Source organism: Empidonax traillii, unplaced genomic scaffold (assembly GCF_003031625.1).
Source record: "Empidonax traillii isolate 1590-97213 ecotype Southwest subspecies unplaced genomic scaffold, ASM303162v1 scaffold361:size2146424, whole genome shotgun sequence".
Taxonomy (NCBI): Eukaryota; Metazoa; Chordata; class Aves; order Passeriformes; family Tyrannidae; genus Empidonax; species Empidonax traillii.
The window spans coordinates 1,568,419-1,591,608 of record NW_020955554.1 but is presented as its reverse complement, the minus strand read 5'-3'; the positions used below and the strand labels follow the sequence as shown (position 1 = coordinate 1,591,608).

At 44.2% G+C, this 23,190-nt stretch overlaps 1 protein-coding gene across 2 annotated transcripts in view; it reads right to left on the bottom strand.

Annotated features, from left to right (window-relative positions):
- The window catches only part of GNB1L (G protein subunit beta 1 like), a 38,793-nt gene that overhangs the window by 11,214 nt on the left and 4,389 nt on the right, over positions 1–23,190 (bottom strand). For both annotated transcript variants that reach the window (XM_027892611.1, XM_027892610.1), the window contains exons 2-4: positions 3,563–3,690; positions 3,250–3,375; positions 1,327–1,489 (exon numbers count right to left, since the gene is read on the bottom strand). In XM_027892611.1, coding sequence (XP_027748412.1) covers positions 1,327–1,489; positions 3,250–3,375; positions 3,563–3,678 — 405 coding nt within the window. In that variant the 5' untranslated portion in view covers positions 3,679–3,690. The remainder of the gene's footprint in view (positions 1–1,326; positions 1,490–3,249; positions 3,376–3,562; positions 3,691–23,190) is intronic.

The following is a 23,190-nucleotide window of genomic DNA, read 5'->3' as shown; positions in this document are numbered from 1 at the left end:
TGCGTCTCACAGTGCTGCCTGTCTGGAAGCTCCCAGGAATTTCTGGAAATGTGACACGGTGCTAGTGCAAAGGGTCAACACAGAGTGGAACTCTCCTACCTGAGGAGGCAGCAAATCATCCTCCCTGGCAGGGCCCAAACCAGCAAATGAGAACAAACCAGGATGAGCTGTAAGCGCCCCCGGGCTCTCCTGGCTGGGTCAGATGAGGATTTCATTCTTTATCTCCAGGGTTTCTCTGGCAGAGCCAGGAGGGCACCGTCAGTTTGGGTTAACTGAGAATTCTCGAGCTGCAAAATGGAGGCAGTTCTTTGTGTGAGCAGAACAAGGGATGGCACTGGGAATGGCTGTACCTACTGGTGCAGGGCTTGTGTCTGCAGGCTTACTCAGTGCTGTGAAAGGCTGAACGTTCTGGCTGTGAGCCAGCAAAGTACTTAAATATGTGCTTAACTTCTGCAAAGTTCTCATTTTCTTGCAATATCGGCACTTAGTACTTCATGTGTATAAAATATGCAACTTTTAGTTTCAAGCTACAGACCAGAAAAGCATCTGAGCTTTTACACACATCAACAAGTTGCAGTGAGCTACAATATTTCTTTTCATATTTATGTCACTTTTTTTTTCATAATTTTGGCATTTGATGTCAAGTATTTGAAATAATTTCCTTCAATGTGATGTCCTCAAACAGTCCTTTGTAGACAACAAAGCTATGATTTCTGCACAGCAGAGGTGGAAATTCCAACCAAGCTGGCAGTCAGTGAGTGCAGTGACAGTGGTGTCAGACGTGGACATTTCAGTAGGAACTGAAACGGACCCTGCAATTATCTCACGCTGAGCAAACCTCTGGTCAGAAATCGGAATTCAACTGTTCCCAGCCCCAGTCCCAGGGAAGGAATTAGCCCAGGAGAACAGCCAGGGATCACCTTACAAATCAGCTGCACCTCCCCTGCTCTGCCAAGGCTCAGGTCAGAGGGGAGGTGAGCACCTCCACCTGATGACAGGCCTGCTGACCATGAGTTCCCAGGCAGGACTCGTTTCCAGTATCCAGCAGCACCAGAGGAGTTTTCAAACTCCTGCATGTGAAGAGCAGCAGCTGCTGCAAATACTTAAATGGCAGACAAACCTTGGGCTGGTGTCCTTGTTAGAGCATGAGTTACAGAATTCAGTCATCCTCGTGGCAGTAAAATTAGTGATTAGAACCCCCAAAGATTTCTTGTGCTGCCCTCTCTTGAGCAGAGAGTTCGAGAGCAATGATGCTCCCCTCCCAAACCATGTCATTTCAGTGACAAAAGCAACCTCCCCAGCACCAGAAAAAGAGACACTTCCTACCTCCTCCAGGCCTTTGGCTGCCGTGGCCATCAGCCAGCGTCCCTGTGCCACCTTCAGCAGGGAGCATCTGCAGAATCCCACGTGCTCCGTGAAGACAGAGTCCGTCACCGCGCTCCGGCCCTCTGCTAAATCCCACAGGCAGATCCTCTGGTCCCGGCCCTGGCTGGCACAGCAACACAGGCCATGGTGAGCGGCTGCAGCCGGGGGGGTTAATGGGGTGTGTCATTAACGGGGGGGGGACTCGGGGTCCCTGCCCACGGGGTCGAAGGGCACCGGGGAGGGGGGCCGAGAGCCATCAGACACTGCAGCCCCCGCTGGCTGTGGCCCTGTGGGGACAGCCCTGATGGAGCCCAGCTATGCTATTTACGGGTATCCATGTGCTTATAAACTCTCATGAGCATTTGAACTTATTCACAATAAAAGACATATTTTACCATGAATCAGATCTAATTTAAAAGGAAACGAGAGCCACACAGGTAACACTCATGCACCCTAGCAATGACATGGAAATGTGGTGTGTTGACAGCTGAAAGACAAACAGCAAGACAACAAAGATCGCATCAGAGAGACAGAAAAAGCTCCAGTTAATCAGTGGGCAACTTCTACAGCCACAGGGAGGGCACAGAGGGCTGTGTGCCAGGACTCCCCCGTGGGGAGACAACAGCAGAGGGACTGGCAGCAATTAGAAAGGAAATGTTGAATGCTGTGGCTCAAACACCCACTCCAGAGCCCAGGGGCTGCAGCTCACTCTGACTCTGGGCACAGCCCTCGGGCCCACAGGGGTTGCTCCTGCAGCTTTGTGAGCCCACTGGCTCTGGAACAAGGTCCCACTGTCCATAAACTACAGGAGCACAGGACACGTCCTCATGTTACCCCCTGGGCCAAGGAGTCATCAAAAATCCCTTCTCCATGTGTTACTTTAATTAGCTGGATCACCCCATGGAAGTTTGAAACCACAACAGGGGAGATGTAAATCTGCACACTGTTGGGACTCCTTCAGTGTCAGCACAGAAACTCCCACCTCCTGTTGAGCTGAGTGACAAACTGACAACATTTACAGCACTGGGAATACAAGCAATGTGGCACTGCAAGACATTGTTGTGATTTTCCTTTAGAAGAAGAAATCCAAAATACAGGTAACTGCTGTCCTAAAATTGCACTGCTATGTGAACTAACTATACAGCAGAAACAGAGGAATGGAAAAACTCTATAATTATACAAACAATGCTCATTCAATATGATTTTATGGGGAAGAGTGTTGAGAATTGTACTTAGGCAGATAAGAAGTATAAATGCTAATGAGTTCCACTGTATATTATGAGATGTCTTCTCTAGATAAACATGTCAGAACACCTCCTAATCATACAGACACTTTGGCATCTACTCTAGATCACCTGTCTAATCCAAAGTACACAAATCTTCCCGACCTTCCCTTGCTAAACAAGAGGATATTTTGCAACAAAGCAAAGGCATGAAACTCAGCATTCTTGCTCATTTTCAGCCTTCCACTCTCCATCTCTGATTCTTCTCTTCTTTCCTTCCCTTCCCTTCTCTCCCTGCCCCTATTTACAAACTCTTTATATCAATCTTCCCTGAGAACCAGTTGTGAAAGATTTGTCAACTTCAAATCCAAACGTATTTCCTTTACCCAAACACCTCACCTGATCTCAGTGCAGTAATAAAGGCATTACAGATCCCAGGTTGTTGTGATGTCATAACATACACATCATGAAGAAATAATTTCTGGTTTTCTCCCCACTTTTTATTCTAGAGTTCCTCTGTGTTTTTGTACTTCACTACACTCCCATATGTGCTGGATGGAGAGACTTTCAGTGACTCCAGAATGACGAGACTTTTTTTCCCTTCAGTCGTGTCCATCCCAGAGACAAGAACCATTTCCCTGGTTTCCCTCTCTCTGCTCACCTGAGCAGCCTGTCTTTACCACCCATTGTCTCCACACAGCAGACAGATTTTCCTCCATGGCCATCCAGTGCTGTGTCCACTCTGTGTGTTTTCAGGTTCCAGACATGGATAAACCCGGTCTCAGACCTGCAACAGGAACAGATGCTGTTATTGTGACCGCTGCATTCGGGTGATCAGTCTGATGCACAGAGAGCACACCCATCATTCACAACCACACTTTGCTGTTCTCTCCAGATACACTTTATCAAAATAATACCTGGTTTTCAAAGGAAACCAGCGGACTCAGAGCAGCCAGAAATCCTGGTTTACTTACCCCGAGAACAGAACAGGGATCTCGGGTTCTGGGGCTCCACAGGAGAAGTGCAGAGTGTGGATGGCAGCACCGGTACCTCTGAGCACAAACTGGGGATCTGGAGGTGGCAGAGCCATCCCAGCAAAGAACTGTGGGGGGTGAGAAGAAGACACAGATATTACTGAGGGTGAGGCAAAATGAAAGCTAAAGTGAAATGACAACTTTAAATACATTCTGGGGAGGACATTGCTTTTCCTGGTCACTTTGCTCTTTGAGTTATCGTCACTGAATGCTATTTCTATTCGCCACGCAGCTCAGGTAGAGTATTCCCTCTGAACATGAGCTGCTGAAACAATGTCCAGCCTGCCCTTTGCTGCAGTCCTGGGTCAGTGAGGTGCTGAGCTGGCCACACACACCTCTCACTCTCTGGGAAATACAAAACTGCTCACCTGTTCTTCCCGCTGCAAAAGGCAAGAGCCACAGAATACAAGAAACTGGATACCCATAATTTCAGTGGGCAAGCAATTCATCATTCCCTTTAGCCCCTTGGCTACGTTTTTCCCTTCCTCCCCATAAAAATACTACTTCTGTGTTTCCCCTCACAACTGTTTCCAGAAAAGCATTGCAGTGACCATATCAACTGCCAAGAATTTCTGATGAGACTGGAGTTACGGCAAACACAACAACTCTGTCACTCTTGAGTGGGTGAATTTTTGGTCCCAAGCACGGCTACAAGAAAAAAGAAATGCAGTGTTTCACACTCAGTGACTACCATGTTAACACTGTTATTCCACATGGTTTGTATTCCCTAGAGGATCATGGCCTGAGCCATTCCCCAGGGACAGCCCGAGCCATTCCCCAGGCACAGCCCGAGCCATTCCCACAGGGACAGCCCGAGCCATTCCCCAGGCACAGCCCGAGCCATTCCCCAGGGACAGCCCGAGCCATTCCCCAGGGACAGCCCGAGCCATTCCCCAGGCACAGCCCGAGCCATTCCCACAGGGACAGCCCGAGCCATTCCCACAGGGACAGCCCGAGCCATTCCCACAGGGACAGCCCGAGCCATTCCCACAGGGACAGCCCGAGCCATGCCCACAGGGACAGCCCGAGCCATTCCCACAGGGACAGCCCGAGCCATTCCCACAGGGACAGCCTGTGCCATTCCCCAGGGAGCTCTCACTGCTCTGGCACCCTCACCAGGTTAGTTCCAGTCACAGGAATACCCGTGCAGGCAGCTCTGCACAAGCACCAGAGGACAAAGATGACTTTTCTATGCTCTGACTTGCTGCAAATGACCCTCCAGACCTGTGCTGGGACAAGGCAACCAGCAATTTGACTGCAAGTGCAATTTGCAATTCATTGGAAAATGCATAATAACATCCATTACAAAAACTATTTTCAGCACAAAAAGTGTTTACTGCCTTATCTGTGGCTTTACTAGCTATGCTGTTTGCTGCTTCCTTTCTGACCTGACTTCACACACAAAAGGTCAGCTTTCACCACTGCAGATGTCAACTTTGTCACTTTTGCCCATTCGTGCACACATTACCCCAGATTAAACAAAAGGTGTTGGCCTGCCTGCTGGCTCACAGCAGAGGAATTGCAGAGAATCACAACAGAGCACTAGAGCTACAAGTTCCATGTAAAACAGCTCAACTGTTCATCATGTTCATCATGTTCATTTTGAGTTGTGTTCAGTGGATGCACTTGCTCTTGCACTTCATCTGCAGGTCTGCCTCGAGTGTTTATAGATCAGTAATCACCATGGTATCTATAGGTCCTAATTAAATGCAATTATCTTTTAGAACTAGTGATGAAACGTGCAGCATAATGTGCAGTTCTCTCTCAATAGCACTGTGTAATTAGGTATAAAAATGATGAGCTCAGTGGATCCCCTCCATGTTTTCGGGCCCTGACTCATCTGGTTTATGATGCTGTCGGATGATCCGGACTCCTGACAGGCATTACCCGATGTACAGGCTGGCCCCCCCGGTGAGATCCAGCTCTGGAGTGCCCTGTGTGAGGTGCTGCAGCTGCTGCCCCTGGGAGCTGTTACACACCCGTGAGACTGAGCTGTACAGGTGTCCCCAGGGTCCCCTCTGGGGCAGCCCAGCCCTGCAGAGCCCTGCAAGGCACAGGAGCTGGGGCCAGGAGGCCGAGCTGAGCCCGCCCCCAGCCCAGCAGGGATTACAGGCGGCCTTTTAATAGCGTTTTTTAATTACTGACACACAAGTTTTTGCTGACAGACAGCAGTGTGTGCGTGGCTGTGGGAAGGGTTTTACCTGGCATCAAACAGACGCTGCTAATGCATGTCTTTACAAGGATGAGAGTTCAGAACAATCCTCAGACCACTTACAAGAGAAAAAACCAGCTACAGAAAACATCCTTCTGAGCTGTAAGCAAATGAAGGGACTGTTTCCTCCTTGCAGCCTGGTTCCTTCCTTACTCTTCTGCTAATCATATCTGTGAATCTGGAAATTTGGCTTAATATTAAACCTACTTTTTATTGAGGATATGACTCCTTATTCCCTCCTACCATGACCTGGCAGGTGAATGGCAGTGTGACAGTATTAAGCATCTCATTTTCCTTCCAGCAAGTGCTGAACTATAAAATTGCATCTATGCTGTCTTCTTTATCCAGGAGCTTGGACAAGTCACCAAAGACCAAGATTTAATTAAAAGTTCCTCGGTACAGGTTGCAAACAGATGGACATTTGGTGCACCAGTGCTTTAACGGCTCCAAGAAAGCATCAATCTGTTCCTGTTGACACACAAACATCCTCAAAAAAATGATAGTCAGCCTGCCTTCAGCTCCACAGGTAGCTCAGTGTCTCCACCTCACTTACAGGGACAATGAAATACATTGTGGTACGAACAGATAATGGTTATACCGTGCTTTGCTAAGCAGACAGCTACAAACATGCTAAATATGATGATTCTGGGATGGTTAAAGCCTCTGGGTAAATTTTTCAGAAGTGCCTAAGTGATTTAGAAGCCTAAGACTCATTTCCAAATGAATTTTCAATCCTACATCTCTAGGACTTTTTAAAGTTTCACCCCAGGTGTCTGAAAATGAGTTCTCTAATTAGCACAACATTTATTTTCTTATTAATTCCATCTAGCCTCAGGGAGACCAATCTGTTCTTGTTAACTGGGGATATCTGCAACAAATTTAATTAAACGAATTTGCTTAGTATTTAGTCTGGTCTGAGAGCAAATTCTGGCTCAAGGGCTTGAACAAGCGAAGTGCAACCTACAGAAGAAAGTTGATTTAAAAGCCGGGCTGCACTGTATGTTTGTCTTAGAGATAGCCTCATGCTGGGAAAGGAGTTACAGACATGAGGACAGCAATCATTTTGCTTATGGCAGTATCTGCTTGCAAGAGGATATCCCCTGCAAGAGATGCAACACCTCCCCACCACACTCCTCCTTCTAAAAGATGTTCCACCTCTGATTTCTTCAGCTGTCCCTGGGCTGTAGCAGCATCTGCCCTGAGGGGCTGAGCCACACCTGGTGGGACACAGGCAGGGACCAGCTCCTTTCCCAGGGTGCAGACCTGGGGCTCTCATTGGAACACGAGGGAGGGTGGAAGCCACGCTTGTCCAAATGAGGGCTTCAATCAGCAAATGGCCAAGTGGTACATTAGGTACCAAAAAGGGTATTCTGCTAAATGCCAGAACAATTAAACTTCCTTCAAACTTATTTTAGAGAACAATTCTCTACTAATATCCCTCACAAATCTTACTTTGCTTAGGCTGCAATTAGAATAATCCTCAAACCATTTGAATTGCTATGCAGTGGTATTCCAGTATCATCACTTCACCATTCAATATAAAAAAGTTAAGCTTTTATTTAATGAGAGTCATTTAAAATATGTAAATGTCAAAAGGATTACCTTAGAAAAATCTCTCAGAGAATTAAAAACATTAACAGATTCCCACAGGAAAAATTCCAGCAGAATTCAGCAACTCTCCTGTTCCCACTCCTGTCACTTGTATTTCTATCACACATTGAAGCAAAAACAAATTGCTATTAAAATATCATCCAAACACCCTCCTCCCCCTAACAAACTCCACAGTTCAGTTTGAGATACCAACGGCTCAAGCAAAGACAAGAAAAAAATCCTCTTCTTTTTTTCTTTAGGCTTATTTAGAGTAGTAAAAACTCAGTGGTAAAAGAGCTTTTTCAGTTATAGGAGAAATAAATCTCTCTAGGCATGTCTGGCAAACTGTTTTGGGACTGAAACCAGCAGGTGTGCAGACATAATTACTACTGCAAAATATCCAACACATCCAGGTGTGCTTGCAAACAGGTACACCAAATCCCTGTTATTTTTGGAAAATTCCTAGTCTGCCAGGTGCCACCCTCCCCAAGGACAAGCAGAGAAAGAACGAGTTGGGAAAGATGGGAATAAACTGCTCTTGGCCCTTTGCAGGCCGTGTGTGCTGTCCCCTGCTGCAGTTGGGGTGTCCCTCGCGCTGCCCCCGGCACGGAGGGCCTTGGGGAAGGGGACACGAGTGACATGGCACAGCAGGTCGGTGGAAATCACACACTCCCTCGGGTTAACAGTGCCATAAAACAGGTTTGGAATTCCACTGTCTGTAACCTGCACTGCTAAAACACAGCAGGCAGCCCTGGCGGGAGGAGCGTCCCAAACAGCACCAGCCCCCAACACTCCAACCCTCCAACCCTCAGACCCCTGAACCCCCCGAGGGTTCACAGGGAACCACAAACCAGCCCAGCCCAAGCAGCCACACGGCACATCTAGGGAGTGCAGAACCCTCCCTAGGAGTTCAGGGCTACAAGAAGCCACTGAATGAGTAGCATTTCCATCGTCAGAAGGGATGCCAGGCACATCCACACGAGTTGAATGAGTTAAAGTTCACCTCATCTGACTGCAGAAGGGAAGTTTTATATCTTACTGACTACACATGGTCTCAAAGCAGGTATATAGTTCAGTAAACAATTCCTCAGTCATGTTGTGACAAGTTTTTAAGCCCAGCTTTTGATTCTGCACGTCCAAACCAAAAGATGACAGAACACACTGAGACAGGGGAGTCAGCAATACAAAGGGATGTTGGGAGACAGTCATCTGAAATCTCCTTGCACCTGAGGTGCAGAGTAACTGAGGGACAAAGAAATGCCTTTTGGGGTCCTGTAGCAAGCTGACACACACAAACACTTGGGGAAGAATGAAAATCCCAAAGCCAGCCCCCCCTGCTTTTTGCATTCTTGCTCCCATGTGTGTTGTGTGCAGAGACAGAACATGCACTGGTAAAAGTAAAACCCCGATCAAGACATGTGGGAACGCTACACCAAGAATTGCAAGGGTCAGAGCCCTAGAAAATATGAAAATTCATTTGTCAGTCAAAGAACAATGCAGCCCTCCGTTTAAAACTCTTATTTCTATCTTTAGTGAGACAGAAAATTTGTTACACTTCTAGGGTTTATCTAGAGCTAATTTAAAAAATAATTTATTTCAAGTGGAAGCTAGAAATCAGTAGAAATCTTTAAATTGGGAAATTGATGTCAAACAGAAATTAAAAGTAGTATAAATTTTTGATTTAACCAGTAAATGTACTAATACAGCACTCCTAATTTTCAGAAGGATAACAAATGCCTTCTTTTAAATTGGTTATTTTTCATATTATTACTTACAACTAGAGATTAAGTAGAGATTAAGCACAGTGATGTGTATTTGTGACTTCAAACCCTAAAATAATGATGATGATAATAATAATAATAATTAAGAAAATATCACAGCAGTGGACTGGGAGCATTCATCAGTGTGCTCGTGCTTGCACTAGAAAATGCAGCATCCGGATACTGTCGATAGGTTCCTACCCTGCTTGCAAAACTTGCTGTTAGCGACACATCAATGTCAAAAGGAGTGCAGTGATTTATATGACCTACTTAGACAATCCTTTATGAGCTGATACCATAAACCTGTTGCCACAGAGCCAGCATTACAGCTCACAAGAGCCCTTCCTCTTCCAGCTTGGGAACACCAAATACTGTCAGAGCTCTCATTCTAAATACTCACCAAATAACTTCCAGTGACTAACAAGAGAAGAAAAACACTTCAAAAGTCTCACTTGGAGAAGTGCTGAGAACTTCCACTTCCCATTGACTTCAAGGGAAGTCAGGACTTCATCCTTTCTCAGGAGATCCCCAAAATTACCCTCTCTGCTGACATTTAGACAATGAATGATGGAAGTTTCCACATTTTAATTGTCACAGTCAATGGACAGATAGCAAACAAAATTGCTTATCAGCAATTGGTGATATGCCAAGAAACCCTCTGGGAGCCAGAAAGACAATGACTAACAACCATCAGGCAACACAACACATTAATGATTTCCACTCCGATAATGCTCCTCCCAGCGTGAGCACCTTCTGTGGGAGCATGCCTTACCTGAGCCAGGCTAAAACACAATACACTACGATTTTAGGCACTGGAGTCTGCAAAAAAAGCGTGTCTGAATGTCAGTGTGCAACCTTGGGGAATGCTGAAACCCTCCTGAAATCCCTCCATCTGCACGTTATAAAAAAAAGTCGCTGGACAACAATGGCTTTCTCTATGGAAACAGATTCAGCATGGGAACAAAACTAAGAGTGACTGGAATCATTTGAAAGACACCGAGTTAGCATATGGATCTCATTGCCACTTACACATTTTGGTCACTGAAACAAAAAGCTATTAATCAATATGTAAAAGCCATAAATTAACATAAACATTAATCATTCTAATGCTCCCACTGTGTCGGACTGATAATTTTTTTTCAGTCTTTCCTTCTGACATATGTGCCTTCAGCTATCAGCTGGGTGACCCTTTTTAACACAGTTAAACATTTTGGGCACTGCAAATATTACTGAAGTAAACATTTTGGAGACCCAAATATCACGGATACATTTAAGCCAAAAACATGGGGTCTGAAAACACGAGAGCCCCTGCCTCTCCTGTAATTACACTAGCTTTTAATAAGGGAGCCTAAAATCCAGCATGAAATCCAGCTGAAGCAGATGAAATTCTAGTGTTTCATAAACAGGTTCATTTTGCAGATGAGGGAAAAGACACCCATCTGTTTTACTTTCTGAAACCACTAATTGCTTGGGAAAGTGCAAAGATGTAACTACAGCCAGCCTTGTTTGGAAAGAAAGCATAAAAGCCCACAGTAATTCAGCTCTGAAACACATAATTATTGGGGAAAAAGGATGACAAATGCCCAATCACTTTGAAAACTTGGAGAATATCAATATGCACTTATACAGCACAGTGGAAGTGAAAAGAAGTATTTATACAAGTGTGTCTCTATTCCATACCAGCAGAACTAACATGAATTTAGGTTTGGGCATGTGATAAATCACTGTAATCTAGCAGAAAATTGATAAGGCAAGGACCATCAAAAGCCTGTTTGGAGTAGCCTGTAGCTCAGCCATGCATAGCAATCTGTCAGCCACGGGGCTCTGTCTGCCCATCCTCCTTAATTAGGGGTGCTGCGCTGCAGCATCAGCTACAAAGCTTGTGGTTCCAAGAGCTAATAATGTCCTCAGATAGCTTGGGCTTAATTAAACCTCTTCCAGACATTTTAGCAGACATTCCGGCAATAATCTCGTTTAGTAACAAACTATTAAAAAGAATTGACAGAGAAGGAATATATCAAGCTGTTACAGCAACTGAAGTTATTTGGGCCAGAACTGTATGTCTGCAATTAAGGATTCTGTAACTCTGAGCAATTAAAATATCACTTTATTTGAAAACTAATTAATTCTAAACACATATTTTTCCCATGACAAACTTTTATGATTGTTTAATTTATTCCATTCTAATTACACTTTAATTAATCTACTCTTGTATAATATTATACTGTTATTCTGGCATTTGCCCAACGAAGACAATAAATTGATTGCAGTTCCGTTGTGCAAGAGCAGAAACTGTCATGCCAGTTTCAACACCACCTTTATTTATTTGTCTCTTCTATTACTTTTCTTTTCCTCCCACAGGGCATAGGAACATGAAACACAGCACAAATCATAGGACATTATATCTTCTACACTTTCTTCTTCAAAGTGTGAAGTATAACAAGAGTTTTTAGTATTAAGGAAAAGTATATGTAACATGATATGACATAATAAAACATGACCTCTAGGAAATGAATTTATACTTCTAAAATACATCCCAGAATGACTTACCAATTGATTCCTGATGTCCAGGACCACGAGCAGAAACAGAGCTGTTTCCATCGACACTGAGGTCTGCTCAGGATCTGACCTGATACAGTCAACAATACTGGAGAAAGAGACCAAAGCCCAATTTCACGCTAATCTTAAAATCACTTTCGCTTCAGTATCTCTGTAAGTTTTACAAGACACTGCATTTTAATTTTACATCAAGTCACCTTAGATTCAACTAAAACAAAAGTATATCAATTCTTTTCTTACTCTATAAATACTGTATTTGGATTAAAATCTGATAAAGAAATATATACAAATATTCTATTGCACACGGAGTTAGCAGTGTTGTATTTTATTTTGCTTTGGCCGTACTTGAGGTAAAAATGACTGATGGTTACAGTCAGAAGTGCTCGAGTTTTACTTTTTTAACGTGAACGTCCCTGAAATTGGCAGTTCTTGCCCGTTTGGTGGGAGGAGATACCGAGCAGTGACTCTGAAGCCACAAGGAAGCACTCTGCTTTTAAAAGCTCAGCTGTGCTCCTGGCTCTGCATTCCCTCTGCTCGGGGAGCAGCCGCTCCTGCAGCCGCCTGAGCCGGGCTGGGACACCGGCAGGCAGCTCAATCCAACTGCACTGCAGGCTGAGCTCTGCCAGGGCTCCCCAAACACTGCCCGTCACCTCAGCCACACACTTCACATTTCAGGCTTCAAAAGACAAGCACAAAACACATTCACAAAATACATCTTCATTAAAAGAGGAAAAAAAGATTCTGCACTTCATCGAACAGGCTGCATCCTTCACCAGCACTGCCAAAGTGGGAGATACATCCATATCAGAGCATGGAACGTGTGTCCTACCCCGTGTTTATATTCTCAACTTCTGTCTCATAACAGTTAAAAAATATGCTTTGAAACTGCAAACAGCAAACAGGATAAATTGACAGAAACACTGGAGGAATATTAAATAAGAAGGGCAATTCCTGCTGGTGTCCAGCTCATGTTTTGCATTCCAAAGTTTGGATCTGATCTCCGCCTGCCCAAAGTGCCAGATGATTTTGGTGAGACCGCTCACACGAGGGGGGTTTGCAGGCTTCCCTGCACCAGCATTTATAAAGCATTTTCTCTTTGGAAGGTTTCTGCTCCCGTGTGAACACAGCACATCTCCAGGACCAGCGTTGCTCTGGTCATTCCCTGTGCACAGAGAACCCGGGGCAGGGCCAGGGAGTGACCTCTGACGGTGGCACAGGCACCAGGGCTGGGATGAGGGCTCCATTCACTGACTCCAGACAAAGCCAGTCCCTTCCCACGGCCACTGGGATCCACAGGCATTTTAAGGAACAAAGCAATGTGAACAGTCTGCACCAATGCATCAGGTGAAAACCTAAAATCCTTACTCAGGTGAACTCAAGCTCAGAAGCAATTGCATTTCAAAGTCTGTCCCATTGGGTACTAGCACTTTACTTTCTCCAAGAAGCCCTTCAGTTTAAAAGACAGAGAAGACAGTGTTACGTGTATCACTTTTAAATATATGACTCAAAGTTACACATTATTATTATTTTTAGGCTAAGAAATATCCCCCAAAATTCAAGCTTAATTACTAATAGTATGTGCCATTTGTCTAGTAGGATTCCTACTCAATACACCATAAGTATGTGGATAAGCCAAGTTTCTGGAGAGCAGTTTAGTCCAAGAAATCTGAAAGGGATCACTATAACTCCACTGCAAACAGAAATGACATTTTCAAGGCAAATATTACCTGAATATCAAATAAAAAAATTAATCTTCGTTTTAACATTTAAGGCTAAGCTTATACTTTAGACACAAACCCATAATTGTTCTTTCACTCCAGTGTGCTTACATAAATCTGCCTCCATTTTACACAAGCACGTACAAAGCATTAGTTAAATATGCTCATCTCCAAGCATATGAGCATATGCTTACACACTGAACATGTTAAACAATTAAACTGTTAAAACGTGAGGGATATTTATAAAAACCTGGTTCCACATTTAACAGGCTGAGTACTGATGATGGTTAATTCCCAGTTTCTGGTCCTGACTGTTCCTGTGTCAGTCCCTTTCTCTATGTTTGAATGAGTAACACTAACTACTATTTAGCACATGGAGAGAAATAACCCCCAAAGCACCAGAGGAGAGTCACAGTTTACACAGTAACTTCAGGCCTGGCTCCTCTCATCCAGCAGAAACTACTCCTGACCAAAAATGTAGCGAAAAATGCAAAACTGTTTCACCGCATTAATTCGAAACTTGGAACAATTCTGCTGCCCCTGAACTTGCACTGCAGCCTTTGAGGGTGTGCTGAACAGCCCCCATCGTGCCAGGCTGCCCTGCTGGCACGCCCTGCAGTGCCAGTCTTTCGGCAGATAATCACATTATGTCGTGTTCTGACCAAATTCATTAGGAAAACTTCTACCAACCCACTATCTCAAACCAGAAGAATCTAGATCAAAATATAACCGATTTTACAGCACAATAAAACTGTTATAAATATTTAAACGCTAATTAAAAGGCCTCTTTCGTTAAAAGTAAATAAATAATTGAAAGCTACGTCTTCTTATAAATGCTATTGAGTGGAACCACATCTACTGCATCCTCCTAAAAACCAGAGAGATGGTGGAGAGGGCGAAGAGAAGCCCTCAGTAGTCATTGAGAAGACTTTTAGCCATTTGCCTACATTAAGTCACAGTGAGTGCTCCTGGTGACAAAGCATTACTGCCTGAATGTCTTTGTTAACTCCACTGACACTGGGCTGTTGGATGTACTTCACACACAGGTACTGGATGGACACTGCATCCAAAGGGAGAGAGAAAACACTTCTTCAGGAAATCCTACATCAACGCCTAATTCCTCAGAAAATACAGTTATATTGCAATGTGTTGTTTTCTTCCTAAAATATGCATGACCTTGTCTGCTAAAAAGGTAAATAGCTGTAATTAAGTCTGAGAGATGCATTTTGTGTGTTTGATCAGATATGACACCTGTGCAGAACAAACGCCGAACGCAGAGCACCCGACACTTTCCCTTGTCCCCATTTCAGCTGCACAGCAAGAATGGCATAAGAGGGAATCAAAGAATTCATATTAATATAACTGACAGCAAGGAACCAACCCACAAGCAGGACAGTCATCAATATTGATTTCATGTATTTTTCAGTACTATAATCAGATTCTCCATCTGTAACCCAAACTTTAGAAGTATGATAATTTACGGAAAGGAGATTAATTTAGGCATTTTGAGTCAAAGATGTGTTTCATAGCTTCATCCCAATCCTGTACATTGTTAGGATCCCTTTCCCCTTTGAAGACTTAGTGAATGATTGAAGCTTCTACTTTCTGAGAAACAGATAACACAAGACTAGTAATCTGACTCTAAGCCACTGGATAAAGGCAGTTTGTTTCCTCTTAGCCCATCTGTCAACACCTCTTCAGTAATTAGTCCTAATTATTACAAAGGGCTAGCCTCCCATTCGCATTATTAAATCAGAAATAGTATCATAGCCAGGTATCTTTCAACGCCTCCAGACTGGCGACCTTCGATTTCATTGAATCTTCCATCAGTATCCGCCTGTGCAAGAGCCTCGGCAGTAATTTTAGCATCAGCTTCAAAGATGCAGATCCCACAGTGGAATTCCAGGGATGCATTCATATACACACCCACATCATGTGACAGGAGAGCAAGCAACACAATTGACCTTTGCATTGTTCTCTAAACTCCCGTGCTATAAACCACACATTTCTGTTTTACACAATACAACTGGGTTCTGCCTGCACGCTCAGAAGTGCTCCTTTGAACTCACTGCTGATAGGAAGAATAGTGAAACCGTGTCTCTAAAGATGAAGGTCAAATCTTTGTTAAGAAAACAATACATGTGAAACTTTTTTCAGATCAAGATAAATTTGCAAGAAGTAAATAGTAACTAAAAATATGCATAAATGTATTTAAGTGTGAAGAGTTAAAAGGTTTCTTCTGTTTATTTTTGCCATATGGCTGAAGTACTTCCCCAAAAAAGTGGCAAACAAAAAGGATGATGACATGGAACTGTCACGGAACCAAAGCTCAATTAGCTGAGGCTTTAGTCAGACAGTTTTAAGCTCTTCCTTTGTGTTAACATTTATTTAACTGAAACAAGAGAAAAAAAGACATTGCTATGAACCAAACACTCCATTTCTTTTGATTAAAAGCCAGAAGTGTTTCCCCGTGGCACATCTGAGCCCACGAGGGAGGATTTGTTTATGCTGGGTTTCTCCAAGCCAGCACAGCACCAGCAGTTTCCTCGGGCACAGGGAGCCAGCCTGGACTGCACTCGATGCTTTGTGCTCGGGAAGTGTCCCTGCTAAAACCTCGTGCACAGAGCATGGGAGCTACACACATGTGCAGAAGTCTCCACCTTCTCTAATTAAAACAAAGAATGCTTTTGCTGATATGCTGAATGTTACCAAAAAAAAAATAAAGCAAACAGAAGCCTTTTTTTTTTTTACAAGAAAAGAGCCAAACACATTTTAAAGAACTTTTCTGTGTCCTATATTAAAGTGAAATAGTGATTCTTTCTACCCCTTCGCAGGTCTCCTGTAAATGCTGCAGATGCAGCAAAGAGCCAGCTGTGACAGCAGAGCAGCAGCCCAGAGCCCTGGGGTGTGACTGGCCATCCATCAGGGGCTGGGATGCATGGAACAGGGTGCCCAGAGCCCTGGGGTGTGACTGGCCATCCATCAGGGGCTGGGATGCACGGAACAGGGTGCCTGGGGAGGATCCCCAACCTGCAGGGATGTCACCCAGCTCTGGGGAGTCCCCAAAGCCCAGTGCCTGGAACAGGGACCATGAGCCAAACTGTGGGCCCCTGATCTGAGGATGTGGCTGGCCCCAAGTCCCTGCTCTGTGTCACTGGCTCAACGTGGCCTATTTGGAAGTGGCACAAAGACATCTCAGTAGCACACAGTGCTGGAGCACGAAGAAACTGCTCTGATCCTGCTCCCTGCATACTTGTCCTGCATACCTTCCTGCTGGAGCACTCATGGCACCACACAGCTTCACTGCACCTGGAGAGCTGTTCCCTCCTGAGATAACTAAAACTCACTGCCAAGAAAAATAAACACACAAACTTAAAATTCATTTTCCAAGTTGTACGTTTTCCAAATAAATGCCATGTTAGTAACATGCACAGTAACAGGCAGGCATTTGACTATCAGTGGATCAGACTTTAAGTACATTAATATTTCAGGTATCAACAATGCAGTATTAACATCCTTGCTACCTTTTTTTTTTCTTTATTATCCTTATGAGAATTCAGTGCACTAACAATAGAAATCTTTCAAAGTAAAACATTGCATGGCACTGTACTGCAAACAGAAATGCCCTGCAGGGTCAGACAGCTGGTCCCTCGAGCCTGGCACCCATTTCCAGCAGTGCCATGCCACTCAGAGATGCTGTTCAGGGAAAGACAGCAGCCTGTCTGCTTTTGCAGTCCTCTCCCCCCAGAGCCCTTCCTGCACAATTGCTGCATTAATGATGTTACAGGGCACATCATTTCACTGTCCGTTTGCAGTCCTGCTGTCTATGGAATTGTCTAATTCCTTGTGAAGATTCCAGTTTAACCTGAAAGGTCTTTGGTATGTTCCTTTTTCAAGTCTGCAAGTACTAGTTTCAGGGAATAAGTCTCTGCCAAAGTATGTTATACCTACTATGGCCATAAATTCTTCATGGATGAGGTTTTACACATAAATTACCTTCATTTGCAGTCTCTGAATGCTCTTCTAAATTTTATGGGATAATATGAATTATGAGCACCCATGTATTTCTTGCAGGTATAACGTGAGACAGATTTTTTCTATTACTTGCAAGAGATTATGCAAGTGAGTTGTACTCTATACCTCTCTCCCCCCACCTGTGCTGAACAAATGTGGTAACACAGACCAGTCAATTGCTTATGAGAAGTGCACGGTCTCTATAAAGATATGTATGTATTAATTAGTCTAGCTGGGATTAAATGTGAATCACATGGGTAAACAAAAGGATTAAAAATATCTGAAAGGTTTTTTCTAAACATTATAATATTAGATCTCTCGATCTGTTATTTCTTGGTTTAGTTACTGGTTCATTTATGGTTTGGCAAAATAATTCCTTTTAAATAAACGGTACCTTTAAAGAGCACAATTTATATTTATTTGAAGCTACCATTGTAATCTTTACAGAACTTGGCTGGATTTCAGAGGCTGGGCTTTAGGTATTTTGCTGGTTCTGCTGAACTTTTAAAACCCTCGAGATCTGGGAACAGAGTGAGTCTGTTCACTGTTATTATCAGTCTCCCAGTAAATACTGTTTGAGCACTGGAACTTAAATCCTGCATTCTTCATATACCTATTGAACACTGGGTGCTTTGGACTCAGTTCATCCACAACACTTGCCTCAGAAGCAAAGTTGCAGGTTTCCATGGGAGCTCTAATGTCAGGAATCACCAGAAATGTGAACTGGCAAACAGTACCTGGACCCCAATTCTACAAACTGCTCTACCCTCACTATCGGAAACAGCTTTGTAGTTTGAAAGGCTTCACAAGGACAGGTCCAGGATCAGTCATTCTGCTGAAAGGACACACTGCTGGCTGGCTGTATTAACCAGCACCAGCACTTCCAACTGCACCTACTCCCAGGCACGAAGAGCGAGGGGAAAGGCAGCAGGAATGCTGCACGTGGCATGGGAACGCCTGCCCTGCTCCCACGGCAGTGGGACAAGGAGCGGGCGAGAAGGCTCATAACAAGATCAGACAAAAGAGAAAACACTGAATCATATTAAAGTAATTACCAGAAAATAAGGCTTCTGCAAAATATTTGCAGTCAGCTCGCTGGAGCCTTCAGGCTCGGTCTTGCATGGGGCTGCCCGTGGCAGCACCACCCCAGGAGGTGCTCCAGGAAGAGCGGCTGACTCAGGCCAGTTCCTCCTTGGCTGCTGCTCCTGCATGAGCAAACGGCACCCTGTGCTATCCCACCTCACTCACAGTCCATGCAGCGCACTCCCACCTTACCCCTGACTCGCCTCTCCTCCCCCTCTGCTCGCCCCACTGCTTATATGACAGCGAGGGGTGGATCAGGCACGCAGACCCCACTGTCTCTCCTTTCCCATCTCCCCACACCCAAAATGCTGCCTAAAGCAGCCATATGGGACACATTTACTTCCCACTCCTGCCCCGGGGTGCTACCAGGGCCAGGAACAATCCAGCATGGAGATAGCATCAGCATGAAAGAGAAGACAGTCCTAGTTAGGAAGAACATATGCCGTCACTAGGTAATGATAACCACATTTAATGGGCACAAGCACGAAGGCAGGAATGTCAGAGACTGTCCCCTTACTTTAGAAAAGGGGGGGCTAAAATAAAACTGCCCAATTACATCATCAGGTACTATACAATATTTATGGTATAAAATCACTATAATTAAATGCTAAGTACAGATTTCAATCATTTATTGGAATAATAAAATAAGCAAATGCCTTTAAAATGTTACTTTCGTAGAGAGATCACAAAACACAAAAGGAGCTAAAGAGTGACCTGTCAGGACCTAAGACATCCCATGGTGAGATTTAAGGTGGGAGGATTCTCAGTGTTGCAGTTAAGCTGTTTCCCTCAGATCCACTTTCTTCTGCAAGCTCGTAGCACAGCTGGTACATGGGGAAGGAGTGAACTGCTGCCCTGACTGTGGGAGTTACCCCAGCACCTTCCAACTCGACACTGGGAGAAACAAAGGCACATCCAGAGACTGAAACCAGTAAAGATCCCAAGAGTGAGGCAGTTCAACCCACAGTGGCCATGTCTGCACATGCCCCTCCACTGAAGGGCCTGGGCTGCGTTCTGCTGTGTTGGAAAACCCCGCGATATTACATTAAAAAAAAATTAATTGAAAAAATAGTTTCAAAACACAACCTTTCCTGAGAAATATCATCCAAATCATTGGAAATAAAGGGTATTCCCAGTAGATATTCTCAATAATCTATCTGTCATGGGGGGGGAACTGCAATATTAAATATTACTAATTCTATTTTGGGGCTAAGCGACAGTCCTGGACAAATGGTGATGAAAACATCCAGCAAGCAGCAGTGAGGCCGTGGAACAACCAGGTGCTGCACTGTCCCCAAGCAGGGTACAGCACACGCTGCCCTGACCAGGGACAGGACTCTGCCAGCTACTGATGGCAAAGTGGCCGTGCCACCTCCCCTTCCTTTCTCCTTGGTGTATCTGATGTGACTTGGAGCAAAGACCTCCGGCACAGCTCCAAATCTGCAAGGCTCAAGTGCTGTCACTGTGCCAGACTCATCCCTACAGGGAAAAATAATGGGTGCATGAGGAGCTCCTACACTGCCTTCACCTCAGCTGTAATCCTTGCAGAAGTCTGGGGTGGATGACACTGAAAAATTCTTCCCATTTGGCATCACATTAAGAATTTTTCTGCCAAAAAACAGAATGCAGTCCACTTCAATTCACATTTCTGACAAACTTGTTTTTATAGGTAGATTTTCAGCTAAACAAAAACTGAGCTGGAAATGTGCAGTTCAAACTGAATGTCCTCTAAACTAAATACAAATAATAGTGATTATTCTTTGCTTCCTTACGTGCTTCTCCCTTATCGAGAACAAAAGACAACTTGTCGAAGAACACACTTTGAAGCAGGAATAATGATCATGCTCAACCCCACAGCTCCATTTTTATTGCAAATAAACCAACCCTGCAGGTCTCCCCTCAGCTGCAGTGCTTAGGAGGGAGTGGGAAGAGCGATGTGTTACCCTGCAATGGAGGAAGTACATAGGCCAACTGGAAAAATGGACTATAAAAAGCTTCTCCTACACAAACACAGGAGGAAGCAACCAACACCCTCAATTGTTGAAGGGAAATGATGGAGGCCCAAACACACAACTAGAAAAAAAGATGTAAAAGGTCCTGCATGTTTCACATGTTCCCAAGGACAGGGAAAACATGTTTCACATGTTTCCAAGAGGAGTTCTGGGATGGGCCACTCTCCCTCCGGACTCCAAACTGAGAAGCCACGGCTTCCCAGGGGTCTGCACAGACATGGCTCTCAGCAACCTCATTCCCAGACGGCTCCAACACTCCCACACTCATGGATGTGCTCACTGTATCACTCTGTCTCACTGTCTGCATGGGTTTGTGGTGGCTGCTGATTTTTGCACGTTATGCGTGTCTGTGGGTCTCTCCACAGCTCCTGCTGTGGGAGCTGAAATCCTTGATATATCTTGTTTGCAGCTCTACTTCTCACACCTCCAACCACTGACCAGGACTCTTTCCCTCTCAAATACTCTCACCACTTTCTTGTGGCAAAACTGGCCCCACAGACTGCCAGCTGAGACCTGACAGTTTATTCATCTGCAGAGCATCGTGCAATTCCGCAATGTGAATTAACAAACAATTCTCCTGTTTCTAGCTGTCAGGAAATTGCTTTCTTGATATACAAACTCAAATCCTGATGATAGAAACTTGCACTTCAAGGAGAGGCAAGTAGAAATTCCCCATCAATGAACAGGTTGTGCTCTGCTTCTGGGTAAGCATCACAATATCTTTTTCCCATCACACCTACTCGACTAAATATACAAAACACCGTGCAAGTGATAGCTTTGTCAGCCACCAGCTAATCAAATGAAAAATTATTAGGCTTAGGAAAATAATAAAAGCAGAAGGCAGCTGTGCGTTGGTTGGATGAAAACCCCAGTGTCTCCCATGTTAGCTCATGTGTATTTCCATTTCTGGGAAGAAAATAATGGCAGTTTCTCCACCCTTTCTCGTGTGAGCCATAAAACAGATTTATTACCTAGGATATATTCTGTGTTTTCTCCTGAGGAAAAAAGAAAGTGGTGGAACAAGTTCATTTTTTTCCCTTCTACAACAAGGATTTTCTTTATAATAAACACAGAGCTTAATTTTGGTATCATATGGCCATTCTATTTAATGCTCTGGTCACACTTTTTGCTTTTCTAAATCTTGAATTGTTGCATTTTCATTTCAGTGGGGAATCTACAGCTGCTCCAGCTGTTTGAGTGCAAAAAGTCTGTCCTAAGATTCCTATCTGGTATGTTTTAAAGCAAAGTCCTTCTCTCCCCTAAATCAAATAAATTCAGCATCTACTGAAAAAACTATAGAATAACCAAAACAAAAAGAAAAGCTAAACATAAGTCTATGTTTCTTTTCAAATAGTTCTTGCTCAGCTTTACCTTACACCCAGCAGCTCTGGGAAACCTAGGCTGCAGATTCAGAGGTTTAGGACAGGGTTGCACCTCATCTGGGAAGGTTTTCCTGTACAAATAACTATTCTTTGACTGTAACAGTCACCTTCTGACCTTTAAAAAAATAAATCACGAAAGAGAAGATTTGCTGACTCGAAGATTTTTAGCTCCTATGACTCAAATTTGCTCACAGTACGATGTTACAGTTCTAAAGGCCTGTGCTGGTAAATCCATTTATAGAAAAGGTGATTTCCCCTATAACTTTCACTTTGGAGGTGCAGAAGGCCCTGATCCACGCTTTAGACACTCGTGAATCACGCAATAGCTGGACTGCCCAGGTGAGTGGTGTGGAGACTTTGCAGGTAAGATATGCCTTCTGTGAGTGACACCCAGGAACAGCTCCTGTTGACTGCAGGGCCTGCAGCCCGAACATGCTCTACCATCTACCCTCACTAACTCACTCCTCCTGTGGATGAGTCACTTCCCTCAGCACCGCAAACCTGCCATCTCTCAAAGCTGCAGTTCCTTCAAGCAATCCCGTGATATACGAGCGTTTACACCAAGCCATAAATGCCACTGAGACAGTTCCTGAAACGACGAGCTACGCCATCATTAGCTGCATCTAATTAAAATGTACCACAGGAAGTGCATTCATTACCCTTGGGAAATTATTTTTACTGCTTATGAACAGAAAAAAAAAAAAGCACTTTTAATCATACAACTGTGAAGCACAGAACTCAAAAGGAAGCTGGCTTGCTTGGGCTAAAATTGTGCAGGTTTTTTTGTAGATTTGTTTCTTTCTCATCCCTGGGTGATCGCTTGCACTGCTCCACAGAGACAGTAACATGGGAGATAACACCCCAGCAGCTAAAGTCATTTTCAAACCATTCCTCATTTGAAACCCCTCATTTGTACTACCAAGAATATTCTAGAGAGTATAAGTCCATCCACACAGGTATTTTGGGGACCAAAACGCTGTTCCTGCCACAAAACTTACCTCTTTCCTTTATAAAGACAAATCACAAACATGTAACACTGCACTGAGATTCTGAGCTTGGACACCACTAAAGTATCAGCACTACAACTCAAAGGAGGAGCCCAAAAAGACAAGACCAACCTTTTTCTTAAAATCACTACTAAGTTTGTCTTCACAGCCTCAGAAATCTCACTCCCAAACATCCACAGTCCAGCACAGCTGCAGCACAGCAGTTTATTGCAGAGGAGCAACAATAGTAGC